At 37.8% G+C, this 21,518-nt stretch overlaps 1 protein-coding gene across 5 annotated transcripts in view; it reads left to right on the top strand.

Annotated features, from left to right (window-relative positions):
* Positions 1-21,518, top strand: part of FRY (FRY microtubule binding protein) — a 196,528-nt gene that overhangs the window by 46,681 nt on the left and 128,329 nt on the right. For all 5 annotated transcript variants that reach the window (XM_054517889.1, XM_054517894.1, XM_036386661.1 and 2 more), the window contains exon 2: positions 20,376-20,575. In XM_054517889.1, the coding sequence (XP_054373864.1) occupies positions 20,456-20,575 (120 nt within the window). In that variant the 5' untranslated portion in view covers positions 20,376-20,455. The remainder of the gene's footprint in view (positions 1-20,375; positions 20,576-21,518) is intronic.

Here is a 21,518-nt window from a genome sequence, read left to right as displayed (position 1 = left end):
AAATTTGCAGTCATCACATGTAGTGCTAATCCCTACGAGTTGAGAGGCTGCTGTGGTTTTTCACTAGTCAGTGAGGGGTGAGAAATCACAGTTTGTGTATGGCCAAAATGTGAAGACGTTAGATGGATTAGTATCAGACAAAAGATGATCGAGAGAATGCATCAGACTTTGATTTTATTTATAATCATGAAGTTGCAGATGGTTTTAGTTTTATTTTGAAAAGCTTGACTTTGGGAGACTAAGGAATTCCCTCGAATTCTTAGCTAGAACGCGGCTCAGCACAGAAGTCTGACAGATACTGGTTCGAAGGAATTCTCTCATAATTGGGTGGTCATTATGGTAACATTTTTTACTGATCTCAGGCTATCTTCTCTCTCTCTGTAACTTGTAACTTGAGACTTGAAGAGTCTCAACTTGTATGTGGAGTAAATTAAACTTCAAAGGATGTCAATTTCTACATTGGTTTGTTTTGATGCTGTTTTCCTTGAACAAGTTTTGTTGAATACAATATACAGAATTACCTTTCTTACTGCATTTCTGATTATTATTTATGAATGCCTTTAAATGCATGGAGTAATTCGGATTTTTAGTCAGAAGGCTACCTGGATAGAGTTCTTGTCGAAGTTCTACCTTGAGAAGTTTGCAGAGTGGGTTTCTGCATATACTTAGAGCAATGCATTGTTGTATGTTTTCATAATGAGATTTATTCTTTGCACATTACTGAGATACCAAGTGCTGAAAGTAGTCATTGCCTGGTAACTGGAATTGTTTTAGATAGCTTTCCTGTGGAAGCAAAACCATTCACTCTGTCTGCCTGCCTGCCTTTTTTTGGACAGGTTAACCACATTCAGAACAATTCAGAGCAGGGTATAATTCTTAAAGATGCTGAAGTTTCTACGAATTTGCAAATTGAGGCTGTTTGACAGTGAAGAGGGAATCTCAGATGTTGAAAAATGGCTGCATGAGCCTCCTGCCTTCTTAGATGCAGGGAAATCCTTTCTCTGACAGCCTTCATAAATACCCCAGCTGTGAAACCAGCTTCAGTCACACCTCTGAGAGGATTGCACACAAAACTCCTTGTTGCCTATTTTAAACTACATTCACCAGATGCAAATTGACATTCATTAATTCAGGGAAAGTGCAGGGAAAGCACTGCAAATAACTTGGTTGCAATGGTCTCCATTATAATAATATTCATACAGTGCTTCCCATCTGGAAGCTTTACAGATTGAAATTCTTCCAGCATTATTACCTGAATATGAAGGATTGCTTTATTGCTATTCCTGAGCAAATCAAAACAGAGAAATTAACTGAGAAACATATGTCCTGTGTTAGATCTGGAAATGAAGCCCTGTCTTCTGTTTTTGTACTGGAAGAACCTTTTTTCCTTCACGTTCTTGGTAGCCAAGTGACACGTAAATCATGACTCAGCCAGTTAATATATATAATGAGATTTTTAATTGACAGTAAGTAGTAATTTTCATATGGAAATGTCATTGGATTGTGTTAAAATTCCACAGCATGCATATTTGTTGCTACTGATGTCTTAAATGAGGAGAAAATTACTCAGATGTATTTCTTTTTCTATAAAGGCAGATGTTTGAAAGAAATAAGCTCACCCCACCCTTTATCTGTGTGCCATCTGAACCAAAGCTAGGTGGTTATTTTGATTTTTGTTCTATTGTTCATAGGCAAGAAAATGGGACAGAACAGTGTATGTAATCTTTACTGGGATGAGAGTTTGATCAAGAGAATTTCTGATTCTCTGGGAATCAGAAGTTGAAATGTATCACTTTTTGAAAAACAGAAGTCATCAGGGTTTGTAGTAAATTAAGCAAAGTCTCAGTGTGTCCCTGGTGAATCTTTAAGAAATATGTAATGGAAGATTAAAATATTTTCAAAGGGAATGTGAAGTTGAAAATGTTGATTGTTTTTACTCATTTGTCTGTCATGTATTCAAGCAGTAAGGGATAGGACAGGTAGAAGTGAGTGTTACAGGGACCTGCAGACCTCCATCGCAACTGAAATGACTGAAATAATTTGAATTATTGTTTTCATGAACTTTTAAAAACTGGTAACATAAAGAGGTTGGAATATTATTTTTTAAAAAATAAACAAAATTAATGATTGTTTATATTGCGCTGCCTACTTTTTTAATGTAAATCCCCTCTTTTGATGAGCTCTGCAGTTTGGGCTGAAGCACTTCTAAACTTAATGTCCCTGAAGGTGAATTTTAGAATTTTCTGCTGAAATGGTTCTACCTACTCTAATAATGAGAAAATGCAAAATAAACCCTGTTGTTTGTACATGAAATATTATCTTGTTGGGAATGGGTGGGGGACAGAGACCTTACAGTCAACTGCCTCTGTACAGTGACTGCACAAAGAAAGTGAGGGCACAGGGGGGTGAATCTGCAATAAAAGCCCAGCAAAAAGCCTGTGGGAAAGAAAGCAGATGAGGCAGGGGAATCATGGGGCAGGAATCAGAAGTAGAGGAACTGATAATTCCTAGATGGTGGGAGTGGAAATTGAGAGTGCCAGGTATGAGATGGAACCAAGGGGATGCTGGAGAAGGATGGATGAAGGGATAGGGATGGGAGGAGGAATAGGATGGGGTTAAGAGGGCTGGAAGGGTGAGATGGGGGAGTGTTCATGGGAGTTTAGATGGGGGAGCAGTTCATGGGAGTCTGGAACTGAATAGGGAGCCTGAAGTGAGGAAGACACAGCCATGAGGAGACAGCAGGTTGTAGAGATGGAGTAAGAAGGGAGCAGCTGGGGAGATGGGGAGGTGATAGACAGAGAAATCCCCTCCCAAGAGCAGAATGCAGTGCAGGAGACCTGATTTCCATCCTACATCCTTGCTTTATAGCACATCCTTCCAGCACAGGGTATGCCATCCTTTACCTCAATGCTTGGGTGGACATAAAGTGTTAAATGTTATCAGGTGAGGAGAACAGCAAGTGCATAGTGCATGCTGTTAAGGTAACTGGGTCAACAGTTGGTTCATTTGGCATCAGATTAATCATACATCCTCTATATTACCTCACTTCTGAAAGCCTGGGTCCAATGAGGTAATGCAGCACAGTGGAAAGCACACAGATGTACAAAGAAATGTCCTCTCAGCTTATTATTCCATTTATTATTACTTGTAATACAGTAGCAGGTAACTTCCTAATGGGCTTCTCCAATACAGGAGGTAATGTCTCACCTAATAATAAAAACTAGTCTGTAGTAGCATCTCCCAGGGGAGGGTGTCAGACAGATCTGGGCACTTTTGACAATTCTCAGCTGAATGAAGAAACAAGTCATGTGTTTGGGCATTAGGGAATGTTTGAGTGTCACTCAGCATACATTCAAGCATAATAGTTTTATAAGCAATGTGTTAAAAACTGGCATGAGGCACTGTAGATATTAAAAGTATCCTTGTGGATGGTTTGTTATCACATTAGGTTGAGCTAAGCAATTGTGTACTGCAGGGATGGACTCTCGGCTTTACTTTATCTCATCAGGGATTTGAAAGAAGATAAATAGCATGTTGTGACATTTAGGTATATGTATACTCATTGAAGTATATAAGTATTAGTAATGGGAAAGAGAAAAAAATCAAGACAAATAAGGGATTATTTAGAGTAAAAATTTGGAAACTTCTTTACCATGTGAATCTGCAAATGTCTTTTAAGATAAACTTTGTTTTTAAAACATGAAAAAACGAGACCAGCTACATCCTTAAACTGCAGTGTGAGGGCCAGTTCTTCACTGGAAGGGGAGAAACAGGATTTCTCACTGCAGCTGCAGTGACAGAAGGTCCATGTATATGCATAGCTGATCCTGGGCTAATTCCCAGCTCTATTTTGCCCAAAGTGGGAATTCCAGGTGACTTACTGCTACAGTGGAGCTCTGAGAATGGCATTTACAAGTAAGGGTTTTTCATTTATTTGAGGAAAAGCAGTAGTCCTTTAAGGAGTAAAATGGAAACATCACACTGCTGTCAAGTTAGATAGTTATTTGAATTAATCATGTGCTTTGATATTAATAGATACTTAGAAGGACTATCTGCCTAATATTAATACCATTGTTTCTAGATCACCATAAATTCTTTTACTAATTTTGGCAGTAATTTCCTAGTTGCATAAAGGAATCTATCCCTGCAAGGTAATGAGCAAGTTTTTTCAAACTTGCTACCACTGACTTTAATCAAGCATTTTTCTCAATTAAGTACAAAGAGATGTATAATTTTCAGAACCTCTTGCACAGCTAGCACACTTACTTAACATATTTCAACCTGATTGGTAAACTTCCCTAAAGCCTGAGATGTCATGCATTTTAAAAATTCCATTTGTATTATGACAATATCATCGGGGCATGACTTTTCGTTAAAAAAATTTCATTTTTATAATATTAAATCCAGAAAAGACATTTCAAGTTGGTATTGTTTACATTTATTGGGTTGGATGTGTTTGCCTGCTTTATAATGAGCAGAGTTCTAAACATGTGGCTAAACATGTGTATGTGTAAATATAAATAATAAATTGTGTCTTTCTCATTAATACAGAAAATGATCTTCAGTTATTAAACTTCCTAAACACAAGTGAGTGACCAGTCAACATTAAATGTCATTAAACACAAGTGATCAGGGTGCTCAATGGCAATCTTTTTCAGTTTCTTTTTTCTGTTTTGAATCATGCAATCATATGCATTATGGATTCAAATGATAGCTATGATTTTCTCTAAACTGTAGAGGAACTGGCATGGTGTCCTGAAAATCTAATAAGTATCTGCATTCATAATTTAAGTAAGATATACTGAATAGCATTTTCAGAAAGCTGAATATTGTCCTAAGGGCTTCATGGAAAACTAGAGAGTATCTAATTTTTTACATCAGTGGAATTGGAACTAGATTGAGTTCAATAAAACAAAACAAAACAAAACAAAACCACCCCAAACTTAATTTTAAAATTACTGTATTAGTTATTCTAGATGAAGTTTTTTTAAAGGTCAAAGATGATATTTCAAAACCTTGAAGTTTAATTAAGCATTTAACCCCAAACTATCACATTCTGGGTGAATTTTTTAGCCATTAAGCTGTTACATAAAAAAGAATTACAGCCAAACTGAAAAGGAGAGGAGCTGTTTCTCTGTTCTGCTTTGAATGTTTGAAGTGGCCCAACAATATGAGGTTGCTGTGGGGATATATCTAAGGCAGTGTTGGCTGTTGTGGATCCTGTTCTGAGATGATACTTACTCAGTAAATTGACCAGCAAATTTTACCCAGATTTATTCAAGCCATTCATCATTTGGGTAATTTTTTTTGGTTTTGTTTTGCAGGCTGATTTTAAGCATTCAACTTCCTAATTGGTAAGCCCTTAGCAAAAGTGTCCTGGAAGTCCCACATCCCACAAAGGCAATGATTGGCTGACAACATGGGGAAAATTCCTTTGTATATACAGAAAGAAATGTCAGTGCTGGTGTTTAAATTCTTAATATGTGACCAGCCTTCTGTACCATTTCAGGTGCCTGAGGTTCATGCTTTATATAGTTTTGTACATGCTTTCTTCCTGACAAAGGCTTTCATTATCATTGGGTTGCCATGGAGTACTGATCACATGGATCTGGGAATAATAACCCATTATGCTAATATAGCTTGTCATTGTTTTTGATGTGAGGCGATGTCCCTTAACAACATCTGATGCTTGTAACGAATGGAATTTATGGTAAGATCACAGGTCATGGAAGAGCGTTGGCAAAATTGCCTACACTCTTCACTTTGAGTTCTCTGATTACATACCTATTAGCAAAACCATTTGTGCTTCTTTAGGTCAGTATTCTTCTGGTTTTAATGTCTTTCTGCAGTGAGAATCACAGGTTTCTAACTGAGCAATTGAGGCCTGTTTGCTTAGTGTTAGAAATGTGTGTTTTTCTTCTGAGCTCTCCTGCCCCTTTAGGAGCCACAGCTTTGATACTCTGATTATATGATTGCTATTTGTACCTGGATGTACAAAGAGAAATCAAGTACTGATAGGATTTCAGACTTCTGCTTCTTGGTATTATCATGATTAGAGAAAGAAGAATCCTTCTTACAACATCTGTATCCTAGCTTTGCCAATGAGAGATTGTTCTCAGAACTATGTTTTCTACTAATATATTCAACAAGTCATAAATTATACCACCAGAAAAAACATTGTGTCATCCAATCTGTGCTGCACATAGAACAGGCTTTATGGCTTCTCTGAATTAATTTCTGTTTGAGACAAAGCACATCTTAAAAAAAAAAAAAATCTTAATTTAAAATTCCCAGTAATGGAATAATGAGCACCAGACTTAATAGCATTCTGACAGTTAATTTTCCTTCCTTTATGTTTAACTTCTTTAATGCATTTGTCTACTTGAAAATTCTAGACATCGGATGTTTCTGTACAAAAATCTGTTTCTTAGCAAATTTCTATTCCTGATATTCCTGCTTAATGGGCATGGAAATCATCTCACCCAACTTTCAGGCATCCTTAGCCAGGCATATTTTACATCTTACACAATCAAGCCTGGTTTTCCTGATAGCCAGTGAAGAGGTACAGGGGTACAGTTAAGATGAGCTGCTTTAGACATGTTTATTGTAATGAATCACACTTTGGATGTGCCTGAGTGCCTGGGCTGTATAAAAAAGGTGTTTGGGGGTAAGAGGTTCCATGGAATACCTTTTGCAAGTAGGTGCCATTGTAGGAGCAATAAGTGCAAATTTTTGCCATTAGATATGACGGTATAACTTTTTCATGGTCAAACTAAACTAAACTTCAAGGCAACTTTTGCAGTCATGAGTTATTTTTCACCTTTTCCAAATGTTCCCTAGTTCACCAGTGTCTTTTCTCAAGCTGCAGATACCAGAACAGGACTGAGCATCCAGCAGTGTCTGCAGAGCCCCTGACAATAAAGCAGTAGGGCTTTCCTGCTTTTGCTTTTTTTCATACTGCTTGAAAAGGCTCTCCATAGCTCTTCAGGTCACAAGAATAGCAGCCTGTTTCCAACACATTAGTCATCCTGGTCTCAGGCCTTTTTTCATCATCAGTGTTTCCCAGGAAGAGAAAGCTGCCTTGTGTCTGTGTGGCCTGGTTTCTGGCTATGCAATCTCCCATAGGTTAGAATTAGTATCTCATGTATTATTTGCTGAATAGCATTTGAAACGTTATTATTAACGTTTCAAATGCTATTCAAACAGAGTAGAAGGGCCTTTTTCTGCTATTTTTTCTGTCACCCTTAATTGGTGTTTTGCCTGTAAACTTTGTAGAAAAGTTTTTCTTTCATGTCATTACCAGTAATGATAAATAGTACAGAACCAAGAACTGGTCTCTGTACCTCCAGTACATTCTAGAAGTGCATTCTATCCAGTACATACTAGAAGTACATTCATTACAGTATGATTCTTCCTGAATTCATAAATGTTACCTATCTTTTAATCTATATTGGTTGTGAATGTTGATTTTACAGTTTGGTAAAATACCAATCCAATTGCCGAGCAAAAATGTAAGACTACACTTTCAGCCTTGCTAACCAAATTTATAATCTCATAAAAAGATGTGGTTAATTTAGTAAAATTTGCTTTCCATGAACCTATGATTATGGCATTGTATTATCATACTTTGCTTCTTTATTAATCAAATGCAGCCACTCCAGGATGAGTATCAGGCCACCTCTGCTGTGGTTGCCTGGATTGCCCTTGCTGATACTTGAGAAAATCTGATACAACATTAGTTTTGTCCCAGCCCTCAGGAATACTGAATTTCCCTTTGAATATACTATAAAAAGTATATTTTTATTCTTTTCAGATTTGATTAGGCTCTTTGTTTTTTCTAATGAATTGCTCTGTTTTTGCAGGGTTTAAGCTGTTTATTTGAAACATCCAATGTGAACCCTAGGATTCTTTCTTTATTTTCATAATTCAATTACACAGAGTTCATCTCTATAGGTACCTGTTCCTCTCCAAATTTAGCAACATATTTCCATCATTCCAAAACATTTAGATAATTCAATGCATGTAAGGATTTTTCTGTCATGGCCCACTGATCAGCATGAGAGCAATGTCCTGTCCTCCATGTTGTATTGGGTATTTGCAACTGACTGGTCATGCAGAAGGTCTCTTGGACAGCAGCTAAATTCCATGCACTCCACTTATCTGTTCAAGTGAAAGTTTCTCAGTGCACTCAAGCCAAACTTCCAGAAACCTTCACTGAGCTCATGTGGATGGTAAAATACATTATCTTGTATTTCAGTCACCACAAAAAGTATTTATATCCTGGAGTCTCAGTCTACCAAAGCAGCAAACATTTGCATTTGCATTTAGGTTTGTGGCTGAGAAGCAAATGAACCCACTTTCAAAGAATTGTTAATGTAATGTAATAAAGGGTTAGTAGATACAATAGCATCATAATGGTCTGTGGCTAAGAAAGGATGTCAGTAAGCAAAGAGGCCAGAGAGCATTGAATATGGAAGATAGACAATGTTATGAGTGTGCTGCTGCTGTCAGTATTAAGTAATGACATTAGTGATTCAATCAGACATAGTGTAGGGGATTGGTAATGAACCCCCTGAATTAATCCAGATTTTGGCTGCAAAATTTTTTCTTTTATTTTTCTTTGTGTAGATGTTACTTTGTGTGCTCCGCTGTAGAGGGAAACATGAATTGATGTCTCTCTCATGTTAGTCTTTATTCAGAGAAATCCTTCCTGTGGTGTCATCACAGAAAGCTTCACACAATTTCGTGAAAGTCTTCTTGGTTTGTGATAGTTTCACTTGCCAGTCCACAGATCCAGCTTGTTGCTTGGTTTACTGCTGGTGTTGTTCCATTTTCCACCCACATGAGCAAGGGCAAGAATTTGAGCCAGCAGCAGCTAAAATGCACCACAGTGCAGTTTAATCCATACAAGGTGCTTCTGAAGAGTCTACAGATTTAAGAGTGAGAGTCATCACTAATAAGTTTGGGTATCTTTGTTGTCAGTTCTCTTTCAGTAATCACTGAATGAGTTATAGGCACCTCTAGGAAGTGATTTATTCTGTCTTAAGGTAAGAATCTAAGAAGGATTTGATGGATCACCTAGAAATGTCGGTCTCAATTTACCCAGAGCCTGGATAGCTAGATTAAGTTTGATATTTGGTTGGTAGGTGGCTAAATTTATAACTTTGCCTAAAAGGCACCCATATAGTAGATCAAGTGCACCAGAAGATGCAAGAAAGCAAGTACAGTTTTAAAGATTTTCCTTTGTAGTACCACACTTCGAAACATAACTAGACATGACATCTATAATATGGCATGAAATAAACAAAGCTGTACAAAACCAACTCTTAGTTGGTTGAGCAGTGTTATGTCAGGAGAACTAGAAGCTGTTTCTTTTTATGCATTGGTGATAAAGTACTGCTTGTTTGTGCAAGTGCATCACAACACACACAGGTTTTCATACACATGTGTACATTGCACAGAAGACACATCATCCACATCATCCAGCAATATGCTGTTTCCATTCCAGTGGAAGGAGTTTTTAACAGCATGTCAATAGTTTGGAAAAGCAAGTGTGAACAAACAGACAGCAAAAATTCAGGGATGGTTCCAGTTCTGACATCTGAGGTAGCTGTTGAAATTGGAATAGGCCTGAGATGCAAGCATTTAATGTCTCTTCTCTGGTAAAAAATAAACTATTTAAATGTACGTTCAAAATTCCATCTTATCCAATACAGTTGTATTGCAGAACATTTAAGTAGAAAAGAAAAAATATATTGTCCCAAAGAGAAAATGTATAGATGTCATGGTTTAAACCCAGCTGGCAACTAATCACCACAAGGCCACTTGCTCACTTCTGTGTGCAGGCAGGTGTTCAGCCATCCCCAGGAAAACTGGCTCTCCATTGCAGCTTACAGTCGCTTGGGAAGAACGACCCTGTAACTCTTAATGACCCCTCTTCCTCCTTTTCCCCCAGCTTTATATGCTGAGCATGGCACCACATGGTCTGGGATATCCCCTTGGTCAGCTGGGGTCAGCTGTCCCCACTGTGTCCCTTCCCAACTCCATGTGCACCCCAGACCACTTGCTGGTGGGGTGAGAAGCAGTGAAGCCCTTTGGCTCTGTGTAAGCCCTGCTCAGCAGTAACTGGGAAATCCCTGCGTTTTCAATGCTGTTTCCAGCACAAATCCATAACACAGCCCCACACCAACTACTGTGGAGAAAATTAACTCTACCCCATCCAAAATCAGCACATTAGGGAAGGAAGATATCGGTCACATCCTCCCTGCTTGCTAGTCAGTCCCTCTTCTGGAAGTAACAATTCCTTCTCTTTTGGACTCTTTTAGCCTTGTACTTCCTCGGCCCTTTTCCAAATTCCCTAAAAATAGGTCTTCTGCTAACACCCATCAACCACAAAATTACAGGAATATGTTCGTCTCCCTGTCTCTGAAAAGGAAAGCAAATGCAACAAAATGTCTGTCTAAAAATCTTATAGGAACCTATTTTCTGATCCAACAAAACCAAAGAGGAGCTTAGCCTTTTTGCCCTAGTACCTGAAAAAAGTGTAAAAGAAGAGTATGAAGGTCTTTATTCAAAATCAAATTATTTTTAAGCTCTATTTGAGCCCCAAGAAATCCTGATATCATTTCAGAAATAAACTTTGTCTCTGTTTTAATTTTTTTAGGGAAAAACCCAACAATTACTCTTCTGAAAATATATTTTCATCCTTTTTTGGAGTTTTTTCTTTTGGAATAACTGGAAAGGTAAAAAAAAACCTTGTGAACTTATGTAGAAAAGATACTAAGATTTTGAAATCTTTTGGAAGTATATTGTTAATCTCAAGTCAGCCTTCAAAGAGGCAACATGTCATTACCATATAAAACACAGAAACTGAGAAGTATTTTAGTTTGATTTGGAACGCATCAGAGGCAACAAAGATATTTCCTTTAGTGAGAAGTCACTCCTAAATAAAACAGTCAAATGTTAAAATTGTAGATTTTCCACAAGATTTTCCATGTCATTTAGCACTTTCAATCTTGAATCTCATAATAAACCAAGCAATTTCTAGAATTGGTGCAGTTAAAATCTTTATGTTACGTGCATATATTCCCACATATCTTCAGCACAGTGGTTTATGTAAACCAGAAAATACTGATTTAGAGGAAAAGGAGCAGAAAAATAGGTAAGTGAGCAAAGAGAATGAGAGGGAAGGAGAATTTATTTCCTGCCTCACTCACATGTCTTGCAGTGATCTGAGATAAGAACCTAGGGAACACTTGTATGCTGCTCAACCCCTGACCTGCCAGTTAGGAGAAGGAGAGAGGGAAAGTCTCTATCTTACAGGATGCTTAGCCAAGTCAGTGAAAAGGCCTTTAAAAAGTCGATGGACACATATGACAGGATTTCCTGTTTGTTTATTTGTTTTGGCAGTTATCATTCTTGAATCCTCTGCATATGCAAGGGGAGAAAATATGTTCCACTCACTGCTTTCCTCTACAGGCTCTCACATCAATTGTCCCTCTCTTGCAGAGATTTGCAGTACTCCTCTGAGGACAACAAAGCTTAACACTTTTCTGCCATCAGCTGGGATGTGAGGGCCAGAAGATTGCTAGTTGGCTAATAAAGCCAAACAAACAGTTCTATTCTTTCCAAGGCTCTAGGTTAAACAAGAACCTTTGGCTTCAAAGCTAACAGGCATTTCACCACATCAATCTCAAATAAGACCTGTCTATATGTTACAGTCGTGTAAGGGCTGTTCTAATGTTTCCCTGAGTTAGAGCAAAGATATGTGTATTAAACTTATTATTTCCTGATGGGGTCCATCACAGAAAATGGCTGCTTCATAGGCATCTCTGAGTGGAATGAACATATGAACTCTTTGTAGATGTGCAGAGAAGAGCATTCCCCACAAGTGTGGTTTCAGCATCCATAAGGCCTACTGAGTGACATATATTTATTTCTAGGTTTTGTTTCTATCCTGCAGAGGATTGGATCTGATTGTTAAAAAAAAAACATATCTGGGACATGTTCTTAGGCTCCGTTTTCTAAATCGTTGTCCACCCTTGGGTTAAGGGGAGGGTCGAATGAGTTTGTAACAAGAAATTAGCCTTATGTCCCAAAATCTTCAGTCTCACTGAGAATACCACATGGTCTGTCTTAGGCTTGTTTTTTATAAGATACTGAAAATAAATTCAAGAATGGAAAGTGCGTGTACACACTCATGCACGCGCACAGAATGTTCAAGCCTCCTTTTCCTTGGGTAAAGTAGTTCGGTTGACCAAAGCTTACACTTTATTGGTAATTCTGCCACTTCTTAGTGAATGTACTAATTAATATGTCTCCTATTTTCTATCCTTGATTTTCCTTGAGTTCACGTGACATTTGTATTGTCCTATTATGGTAAAAGGAATAGGAAGTTTGTACAAGAATTGCCAAACGAAGTCTACAGGATTTGGAACTGTTTTTTGTAGCTCCACAAGTTCAAGTGAAACTTGAGTGGAGTAATTATAACTAAACCTGGCAGCAACATTTTTTCACTAAGTACTCAGACAGAAATAATTTAAAGTATTGGTCTTATCTTGGGTAAATTGGTAACCAAGTCCTGGAGTGCCTTTATCATGGAAGATATCTTCTTCCTTTCTCTTCCCCATGCCAGTTTACACAAATGAATCACCTGAGGCATGTCTCTTTAAAGAAATTAAGGAATCTGAAATGTATAAATTAGCCTTTTCTCCCTTATAGTGTCAGAATAATCAAGTATTTGAAGATACCTGTTTTGGAGAGCTGGGGTCATCTCAGCACTTTATTGGGTATCCTCCCAAATCTGTTCCCTTTAGACTTGTTTTCCAAATGAACTGTTTTGCTCCACAATCTTGAACTTCTGTTGTACTTTTGCCTACTGACCCTACTGTCTCTTCTCTATTTTATCTTCTAGACTAGATAGTATTTCCTCTGGCATAAGGATTTCTATACTTTTGTTTTGTATGTAATTGTTTAGGTTTTATCTTTGGTGCATTGCAGGCCATCTATCTAATTGGTCAACCAATGAAGCTCTTCCTAAAGAATCCTGTATTTGGATTAAATAGTCTTTTGAAAGTCAGGATGAGTTGGGATGGTTTTATGTCATGTTCTTGTGTCAAGACAGCTGCACAAAATGACTGATTGTCTTCTCCAATAGTTGCCTGAACAGTTTTAGGCAGTCTTTAGAGTCTGGAGTTTTCGAATACATGTTTATTGAGATTTCACAGGATCACAGAATTAAATAGGTTGGAAAAGACCTTTAAGATCATCTAGTCCAACCTGTGACCTAACACCTCCTCATCAGCTAAATCATGGCACTAAATGCCACGTCCAGTCCTTTTTTAAACACTTCTGGGGACGGTGACTCCAGCACCTCCCTGGGCCGACAATTCCATTGCCCAGTCACTCTTTCAGTGAAGAATTTCTTTCTAACATCCAACCTATATTCCCCTTGGTGCAGCTTCAGACTGTGTCCTCTTGTTCTCTAAGTTGTTGTCTGGGAGAATAGGTACAACCCCCACCTGACTGCAGCCACCTTTCAGATAGCTCTAGAGTGATACGGTCACCTCTGAATCTCCTCTTTTCCAGTCTAAACAACCCCAGCTCTCTCAGTCATTCCTCATAGGGCTTGTGTTCCAGGCCCCTCACCAGCCTTGTTGTCCTCCTCTGGACATGTTCAAGAATCTCAATGTCCTTCCTAAACTGAGGGGCCCAGAACTGAACACATGCAAATTAATTATGAAAATAATACTTACATTAAAATCGTGCTATTAGTACGTCTTACTAATATGCTGGAATAACATTTTCCTTGGGAATCTTACAATTTATTTCACCAAGTTAAAAATGGATCTGCTAGACCTTTAGTTTGTTTCTTTCAGCAAAAGTTTCCTTTTTTAATTCTCTGTTTATCAAGCTTGAATTAATTGGAAATATTCTCCTTCAAAAGCTGAAAAAGCAACCTTTTGTGGCACATTGACCATATCCTTGTAAATTAAATTCTTTGTGCTTTATTAAATAATGTGTTTTCTTTTTAATATTATAATTGCCATTCTAAAACAAAGCAAATTTTCTCAAGAGTTACTGCAGCAGATGTACCGTTATTCTTAAGGATATGTGGTTTCTCACTGATTCTTGGCATGGGAAAAGAAGAGATACTGGGTTGACTTTATCGAAAGGAATTTAGACTGTATGTACTTTTGGCCAAAAGACTTTAGTTACAAAACAAAACCCATCCTGTGTTGTCACTGTGCTTTGCATTTCTATACTAATTGCTTTCAGCTTGGATTGTATGATAATACATGTGTTTGATATGTGTGGTTTGTTTTTGTCGAACTCCATTATCCTGTCTCATGTTCTTGGAGTGCCTGAAGTAGTTTCACTAATCTGTCAGCATAGTATGTACTCGTGGATAAATATAGACGTGCAGCCACTCTGTGAGTGGTCATCATCATATGCTGAAGCTAAAAATTACCCCTTTGGTTATGGAAAGGCTGAGCTGATCTGCAGGCCTGCTCTAGCAGGTCTTCAGCGTTTGTCTATTGAGAAACAATACCAAGAAACCAAAGGAAATGTCTTCCTCACAAGCAGTGAGGAAGTGTGAAACAGGATTATGAAACAACTTATTTATTTTTCTATTTTAGTTAGAAAAGGACTCTAACTTTTCTAACTGAAGGAGTGGAACATTTCAGGTATTCACAGGCTCATGGATATTACAGTAGCATGTTGGAGAAAATCCAGCGTGATCGGCTTTATAAAGGGGCTCGGTAGGTATGAAAATTCTGCAAGTTGATGTTTGCATTTGTCTTATTAGTTTGTTCATTGCTGCTAAAGTGTAAATTTGATACAGTTTACTAAAAAAATGCAACCTCTGCTTTTCTGCTTAAAGATACTGAAAATTCAGTAACTGTAAGGCTGAAGTTATATCCAGTGTAGCACAGATTCTTGGCTTGTGTATTATGATCGTTCACTTGTTTTGATTCCTCTTACAGCTCTAAGAAAAATAGTGCAGATCATAGCAGGGACTCTCTTATGATAATTTCATTTGGTACTTATCTCCAGTATCAGCTTTTGACAGTTGCACTAAAACTACTGTGCTTTTTTACAGCTGTTTTTCTGATCACGGAAATGATCAATACATGGAAAAATCTAGCAGTGATTTTAAGTCAGGAGGCCTTTCTGTGGCAATAGTATATGGTTGTGATGACAACCATGTGTGATATTACACTAATATTTCCATATTTATTCCTTTCTCTTTCATTTTTTAAAAATACATAAAATTGAGAAAATTATGTGCTTATAGCCTGCAGTAAATGAAAATGCTCTCTAGGATAAGAGTACAATTTGAAATAGAGCTTATTGCACGTTTACTAGAAAAATAAGAGACTGTGTTGGAAATAAGAAAAGGTGCTTCAGACAGAATTACACCTACAAATAGTACAGACATTTTATAGTTGATCGAGCATGGTTAAACTTTGTTACAGATTTTCGTAGGATAGGAGCTTTAAATATGTATACAACTTTCTAAACTTGATCTGTACATTCTCTGCTATTGCAGAGTCCTTGAGCATCGGCGTTACCATGGTATCCTCCATGTGCATCACCATTCATTCTCCTGGTGGATGAGCTACTTTCCTCTAAGTCAAGGGTTTAGCTTAATAGAGTACTTATGTGGTGACCAATACCCTGCAATATGTAGACATTCAAACTAAATGCTTCTGTGATCTGTTCTGGTACATCTGTTCTCTTCACATAAAATTTATTATTTTGAAATCAGGCAGTAAAAACTAAATTTGTTAAGGAAATCAGTATCTCAAATTGAGTATAACTCCTTCCTTCCACCCACCTCCTTCTATGTATCTTCAGCATGCACCCACACAAACTCTACATGGTGATTTCTCATGTTAAAATTATGCATTTTATTTAATGGGGCAGTGTTTCACTGGGGTAGATGGCGAAACTGAGCCCATCCTTTTTACTGCTACTTCTAAGGCTCACATTATAATGTGTCAACATAAAGGAACCAACCAGTAATGCAGCTACCTCTTTGAGTCCTTGATTTTTAATTTTATGTCTCAGAGGCAACTCTTTTTAAGTGAGTTTTATAGGGCTCTCGGTCTAGGCATAAAAGCTATATTCTGTTAAAGCTCATACATTATCAGTATAGATATCAGTGATAGTCTTGTCACTGGGCCAGATTTTTTCAATGCAAATATCAAGCATATGCAAATGCTGGAGATAACGAAGCTGAAAAGATGCTTTAGAAAGCCAAACCCATATATAATAGTTCATGACCAACTCATGATCAGCTCTAGACCCCCAGAGTGTTGGCAATGTTAGCTTTCACACTAAAGATGCTTAGATGGAGTTAACAGCTACAAAATGGTCTTTTAAAAACTTGAACTAAATCAATTTCATATGTCAGTCATTTCTCTAAACTGCTGTAATTGCTGTAGTAATGATAGATGTTAGCCCCCAGGATGTGTTTTTTCTGTATTTGGGGAAAGGTTGTGAAGTTCTTTATTTCTGAGAAGAACTAGAATAAAAATTCTTGGTGCATGGCAAATCTCACAAATAATTTTTTCCTCTATTACAGTGTGCAAATAAGTGATTTTTTGGTTAGATGTCTGGGGAAAAAAATTAAATCTGCCTGTGTCACAAACCGAACTGAATCATTGTTAAAAGGCTTTGTGAAAAACGCCAATCACTTGTTTTTAAAATTTTAAAAGTTTAATAGTAATAAAATGGTTATAAAAATAGTAATACAATTAGAGTAATAATAATTTGAACAATTTGAATTATGACAATATGAGACAATAGAGACAAAGAGTTACGGGCATCAGGGTGCCTTTTTCTGGGCAGCACGAGCCCGAAAAAGGACACCCGTTAGCAGAGGATTAACCCTTAATAGCAATAGCCTGTTGCATATTCATACACCTCATACATGATGCATAAATCCCATTCAAATACAGATTCTGTCTGGTCTTCGTCAACTTCTTCCTCTGAATCCTAACAGTGCCTTCGAGGCGGGAAGAAGTTCGTTTCTTCTGCTAAGAGGGCAATAAATTCATTTTCTCTGAAAGATTTAGGTGTCCTGTGGCTGCTATCTCGCTGCAAGTCCTTTCTTTAAAAAAAGTATCCTACATAGCATAGTTTCTATTTTAACATTTTTTTTTATAACCTAAAACTATATTTAACACACTACTTAGGAGAATTAATACAGCATTACTTTCTAAAACAATATTCATTTTAATATTTGCGAAAAGCCAATCATAAAATAGGCATTTTTCACAGGCTTCCTACTAACAATGACTATGTGGATTTAAATTCCAGTCTCAGAACCCTGGCTGAATGCTCTGATGATGGAAGATTAGGGTGGCAGCTCCCAGGTAGCATGGCTAAGGTTTGGCCGGGATGTGCAGCGTGCCTGCTCTCACACACCGCCCGCCTCCCTTGAATCCCCCCGCTGTCCTGAGCTTAGCAGCCAGGTCTGAAGCAGAACTGCCGAGGAACAGAAGGCAAGTTTGTGTTCGATTAGATTCCTCCGAGAGGCAGCCTGGGCCGGCTGCCTGGCCCCAGCGCGGGGTGTTGTGCTTGGCAGGGGCCGCGCTGGCGAGCAGCCCGCCCGGCCCGGGCACGGCGCTGGGAGCGGCGCGGGCAGCTCGGCCTGCAGGCCCTGCCAGGGACGGGGCCTGCACCGCACAAAGGACACACATCCGTGACAAAATTGGTTCCGCTGCTCACCAAAGAATTCTCCTGACGGAGCACTTGGAGGTCGAGCTAATTTCATGGGTAGATGTGAGCCAGTTGAAACCACACATTTTGCAAATATATTCCTGATTGTAAAAAGGTTGTCTGACTCCATCCTGAAGCTATTTGTGGAGAAATTTCCATTGCCTAGTGTATTTGATAGTCCATAAAAATTTGCATCTGATCCTTTGCATCCCACTGTCTTCAGGTTTAAGTTTTAAGAGAGCCTTCTGCCTTTGCATCCCACTGTCTTCAGGTTTAAGTTTTAAGAGAACCTAGATGATGACAGAGGAGCAGTAGCACTTACACTCTTCTCTGGTGGCACTTTATTCAGTATTTTGAAGTAGATTATTATTGAAAACAACAGTGTATTTTTAGAACAAGCCTTGTGTAGTATAAATGCAGGAGTTTTATGCACTTTGTTTTTTGCAAAGAATCGTAATGCCAGGAAGATTCTATGATAATGCTTTTGCCCTCAAAAAATCAAGTGAAACTTTGCAGGAAACAAATCTAGCAGGAAACATCTGTCATGATGGGAGAAGTGCTGCTGCTGTGCTGAAGAGTGATGCTGTACCTCGTCAGTGAAGGGTTATTTTCAGTGAAGAAAATAAAAGTATAGATGTGTTACACTTGCAGAATAATAGCTACATGAAGAGAAGCATTTCTGTCTTCTATTATAGTCATATAGGAACTTCTAAACTGTTTTTTCTAAAGGAAAACATGTTCTCTTTACTCTAGGGGATGCTTTTTTAGTTTTCAGTGTAATTTTAGGTTCTTATTTAAAAACTCTGAAACCATAAAGTTTCTTATTTTAATTTTTTTTTTCATTTTTGTTCAGCAAAAGTTAATGCTCCATTAAATTTGCCTAACACTATTAAAATAGTGTTGAAGTCCATAGGAAAGGTCAAAAATCTAATCTATCATTAAAACAATCATATGTCATTAACAATTACAATTAATTTCAGTAACACTTACAATTCTGTACCTCAGAGGAAAAGTGATACTAAAGGTATTCGATGTGAGGCAACCATCATTGTAGTTCATTCTTCTTTCTCTCTTTCTTTCTTTGCAACTTGGATGCAAAAGTAACCCTCTGGAGTGCAGTGCTATGGAGAAGTGCTGTAATGTTTTTAGTTCACAATATTTCCATTGTACTGCATTAAAGCATCTCTCTCCCAGTCACCAGTAGAGCTCGTGGGCATTGTGACACTTTTATTACACTTAGAGTGGATAATGGCTGGTCTTGCCAGTGTTACTTAATTTGCTACTTTTAAAGTCTCTGGCAAAACAGAGAGAGAGTGCTCCCAGTATCTGCCTGAGCACCAAACATGACTTTTATTGCCAATAAGAGCTGAGCCCTGAGGATTTTGGATTGTAAATTTTATGTGCAGAATGGTAACATTTGCAGTGATTCCTTTTATTTTTCCTTCATTCACAGAAAAACAGCAAGTAGAGCTCAGTCTAGTATACAATATCTTGATACTCATTATGGGGAAATTCAATCACAGGATAATTTAGATTGGAAGGTATCCCTGGTGGATGATTAGTCCTACCCCTGCTTGCTTACCACCTCCTGAGAAACCTCGGGAAGGTTTCTCAGGACGTTGTCTGGTCAACTTTCAAGTGTCTCCAAAAGCAGAGTTTCTGCTGTATCTCTGGACAACATATACCAGTGCTTGATCACCTCTTCATGGTGGAAATTATTTCCATACATCTAATAGAAATTTATCACATTCAAACTGGTGTCTGTTGCCTCTTGTCCTGTCATTCTCAGCTCAAAGGAGAATCTAGTTCCTTGGCATCTTTGCTATACTCCATTAGGTAGCTAAAGTGTGCACTAAGATTCTCTTCTCAAAATTAAATTAGTCCAGCACTCTTAGCCTTTACTAACCTAGCAAGCCCCTGAACATCTTTGTGGTCCTCTCTTGGCCTTGCTTCAGAATGGCAATGTCATTTTGTATGGGAGAGCACAAATCTGAGCAAAATACACCAGGTGTAATCTCAAAAGTGCCTGATGGAACTGTAGGGTTTGGTACTTTCAGGAAAGCTAATGCATAATTAATACTTTTTGGCCATGGAAAACATTCCATCTCTGACTCTTCATGTAAGATTTATACTGGTAACATGTATGTTGTTTTTTGAGTCATTCTTGACTGACCTCAGTATAGATTACAGGAGAATAAGATTCTTTACAACTCACCATAGTCAAAAGACCAGACTGAAGACTAAACCAGTTTGAATAGCAATAAAGAATAAATTTTTGTTTGTTGACAACTGAGTTACAGGTTTGACTTGAATGCAAAAGATAAAAAAATGAGAATGTTTTTCAGATAGGTATCAGCAAGTCTTACCATGGGAAAAAAAAAAAAAAAGAGGACTGAGTATGCACTGCATAATAAACACCACTCAATTTTTACATAAAATATTTAATCTTTGATTTCTTCTTCCAGTTAGATAATGTGTATTTCACCTATGGTGCCATGGAAGTTATACTGATGTGTTGTGTATTTCTTTGGTTAGCAGCTAGTCTGCAGTTTTGCTTTGATAGTGTAGTGAACTGTTGAGGTGCTCTGTGGCAGTTAAACCATGTTGAACTGCCCAGAAGTAAATGTGTCTTTTCCACATTTCAGCTTCTCCAGTTGGTAACGGATATATCAAGCCACCTGTCCCTCCTGTTTCTGGTACACAGAGAGAAAGAGGACCCCCAGCCATGCTGCCCATCAGCATTGACCCAGACAGCAAACCTGGGGAATATGTCCTGAAGAGCTTGTTTGTTAACTTCACTACCCTGGCCGAACGCAAGATTCGCATCATCATGGCAGAACCTCTTGTGAGTAAAAAGAAACTCCGTGTGTGTATATATATATATATATATAATTTTTTTTTGTGCTTTGAATTTGTTTTAAAAGCAGGCTTGCTTGCTGTGCAGTGAAGAATATTTTGCTTGCAATCTGCGTTGGAGTTTGATAGTGTTTCCCAAACTGTGCTATCTGCTGCTATGGCAATTAGAATGTTGTGGGAGAGGGCAGAGGTATGCAAGATATGCCATAGGGGTGACATGAAGAGGAATTGATATTTAATTTCTGTTTGCAATGTGGGCATATGCTAATGGGATTGAGAGGCAGAAGGGGTGTCAGCCAGCATAGATTTCACAGCTGGGAGAGCAGTCACTTGAGTCAAAATAGATTAGAAAATGCTGAAATATGAAAAAAGCAGTATTTCTGAACATTACAGGTTTTCAGCTAAAACATGAAAATGGCCACCACTTTTAGTTCTGACAGTAGTAGATTACATAACCTAGCAGAGGACTATAGCACCTATTTTCCAGATATGAAAAAGCATGCAGCACTTGAGAAAGGACTTACATTACAAGATCTTGCACAGTGAGAGAGCCATTGTTATTTGTATTTTTAGGCAAATTTAACACACAAGTATGTCTGTTACAATTTGTCTTATGTAACTGAACTTCTGCTCATTTAACTTGAGATTACATTTTATATACATTCTTGTTATTTTGATTAAGGAAGAATATTTCTGTAATTTATATTTTAGTTCTGATGAGGTAAAAAAAGCCAAGACCTAAAAATAACCAGAAATCTCTACTTCTGTACTATAAGGGAATTTTAATAAAATCTAAGAATGTTTTTGTTATAAAGTCCAATGTAGAATACTTAGTTCAGTTCCCCATTTTCAGGATGTTTTGAAGGGCAAAATTAAAATTTTCTTTATTCTGATGGCATCTGTTTAGCTTTGATTTAGATTCAGAAGCATTT

This window comes from Molothrus ater, chromosome 2, assembly GCF_012460135.2.
Source record: "Molothrus ater isolate BHLD 08-10-18 breed brown headed cowbird chromosome 2, BPBGC_Mater_1.1, whole genome shotgun sequence".
Lineage (NCBI taxonomy): Eukaryota > Metazoa > Chordata > Aves > Passeriformes > Icteridae > Molothrus > Molothrus ater.
The sequence above is the reverse complement of the archived record's forward strand: the minus strand, read 5'-3'. Positions and strand labels throughout refer to the sequence as shown.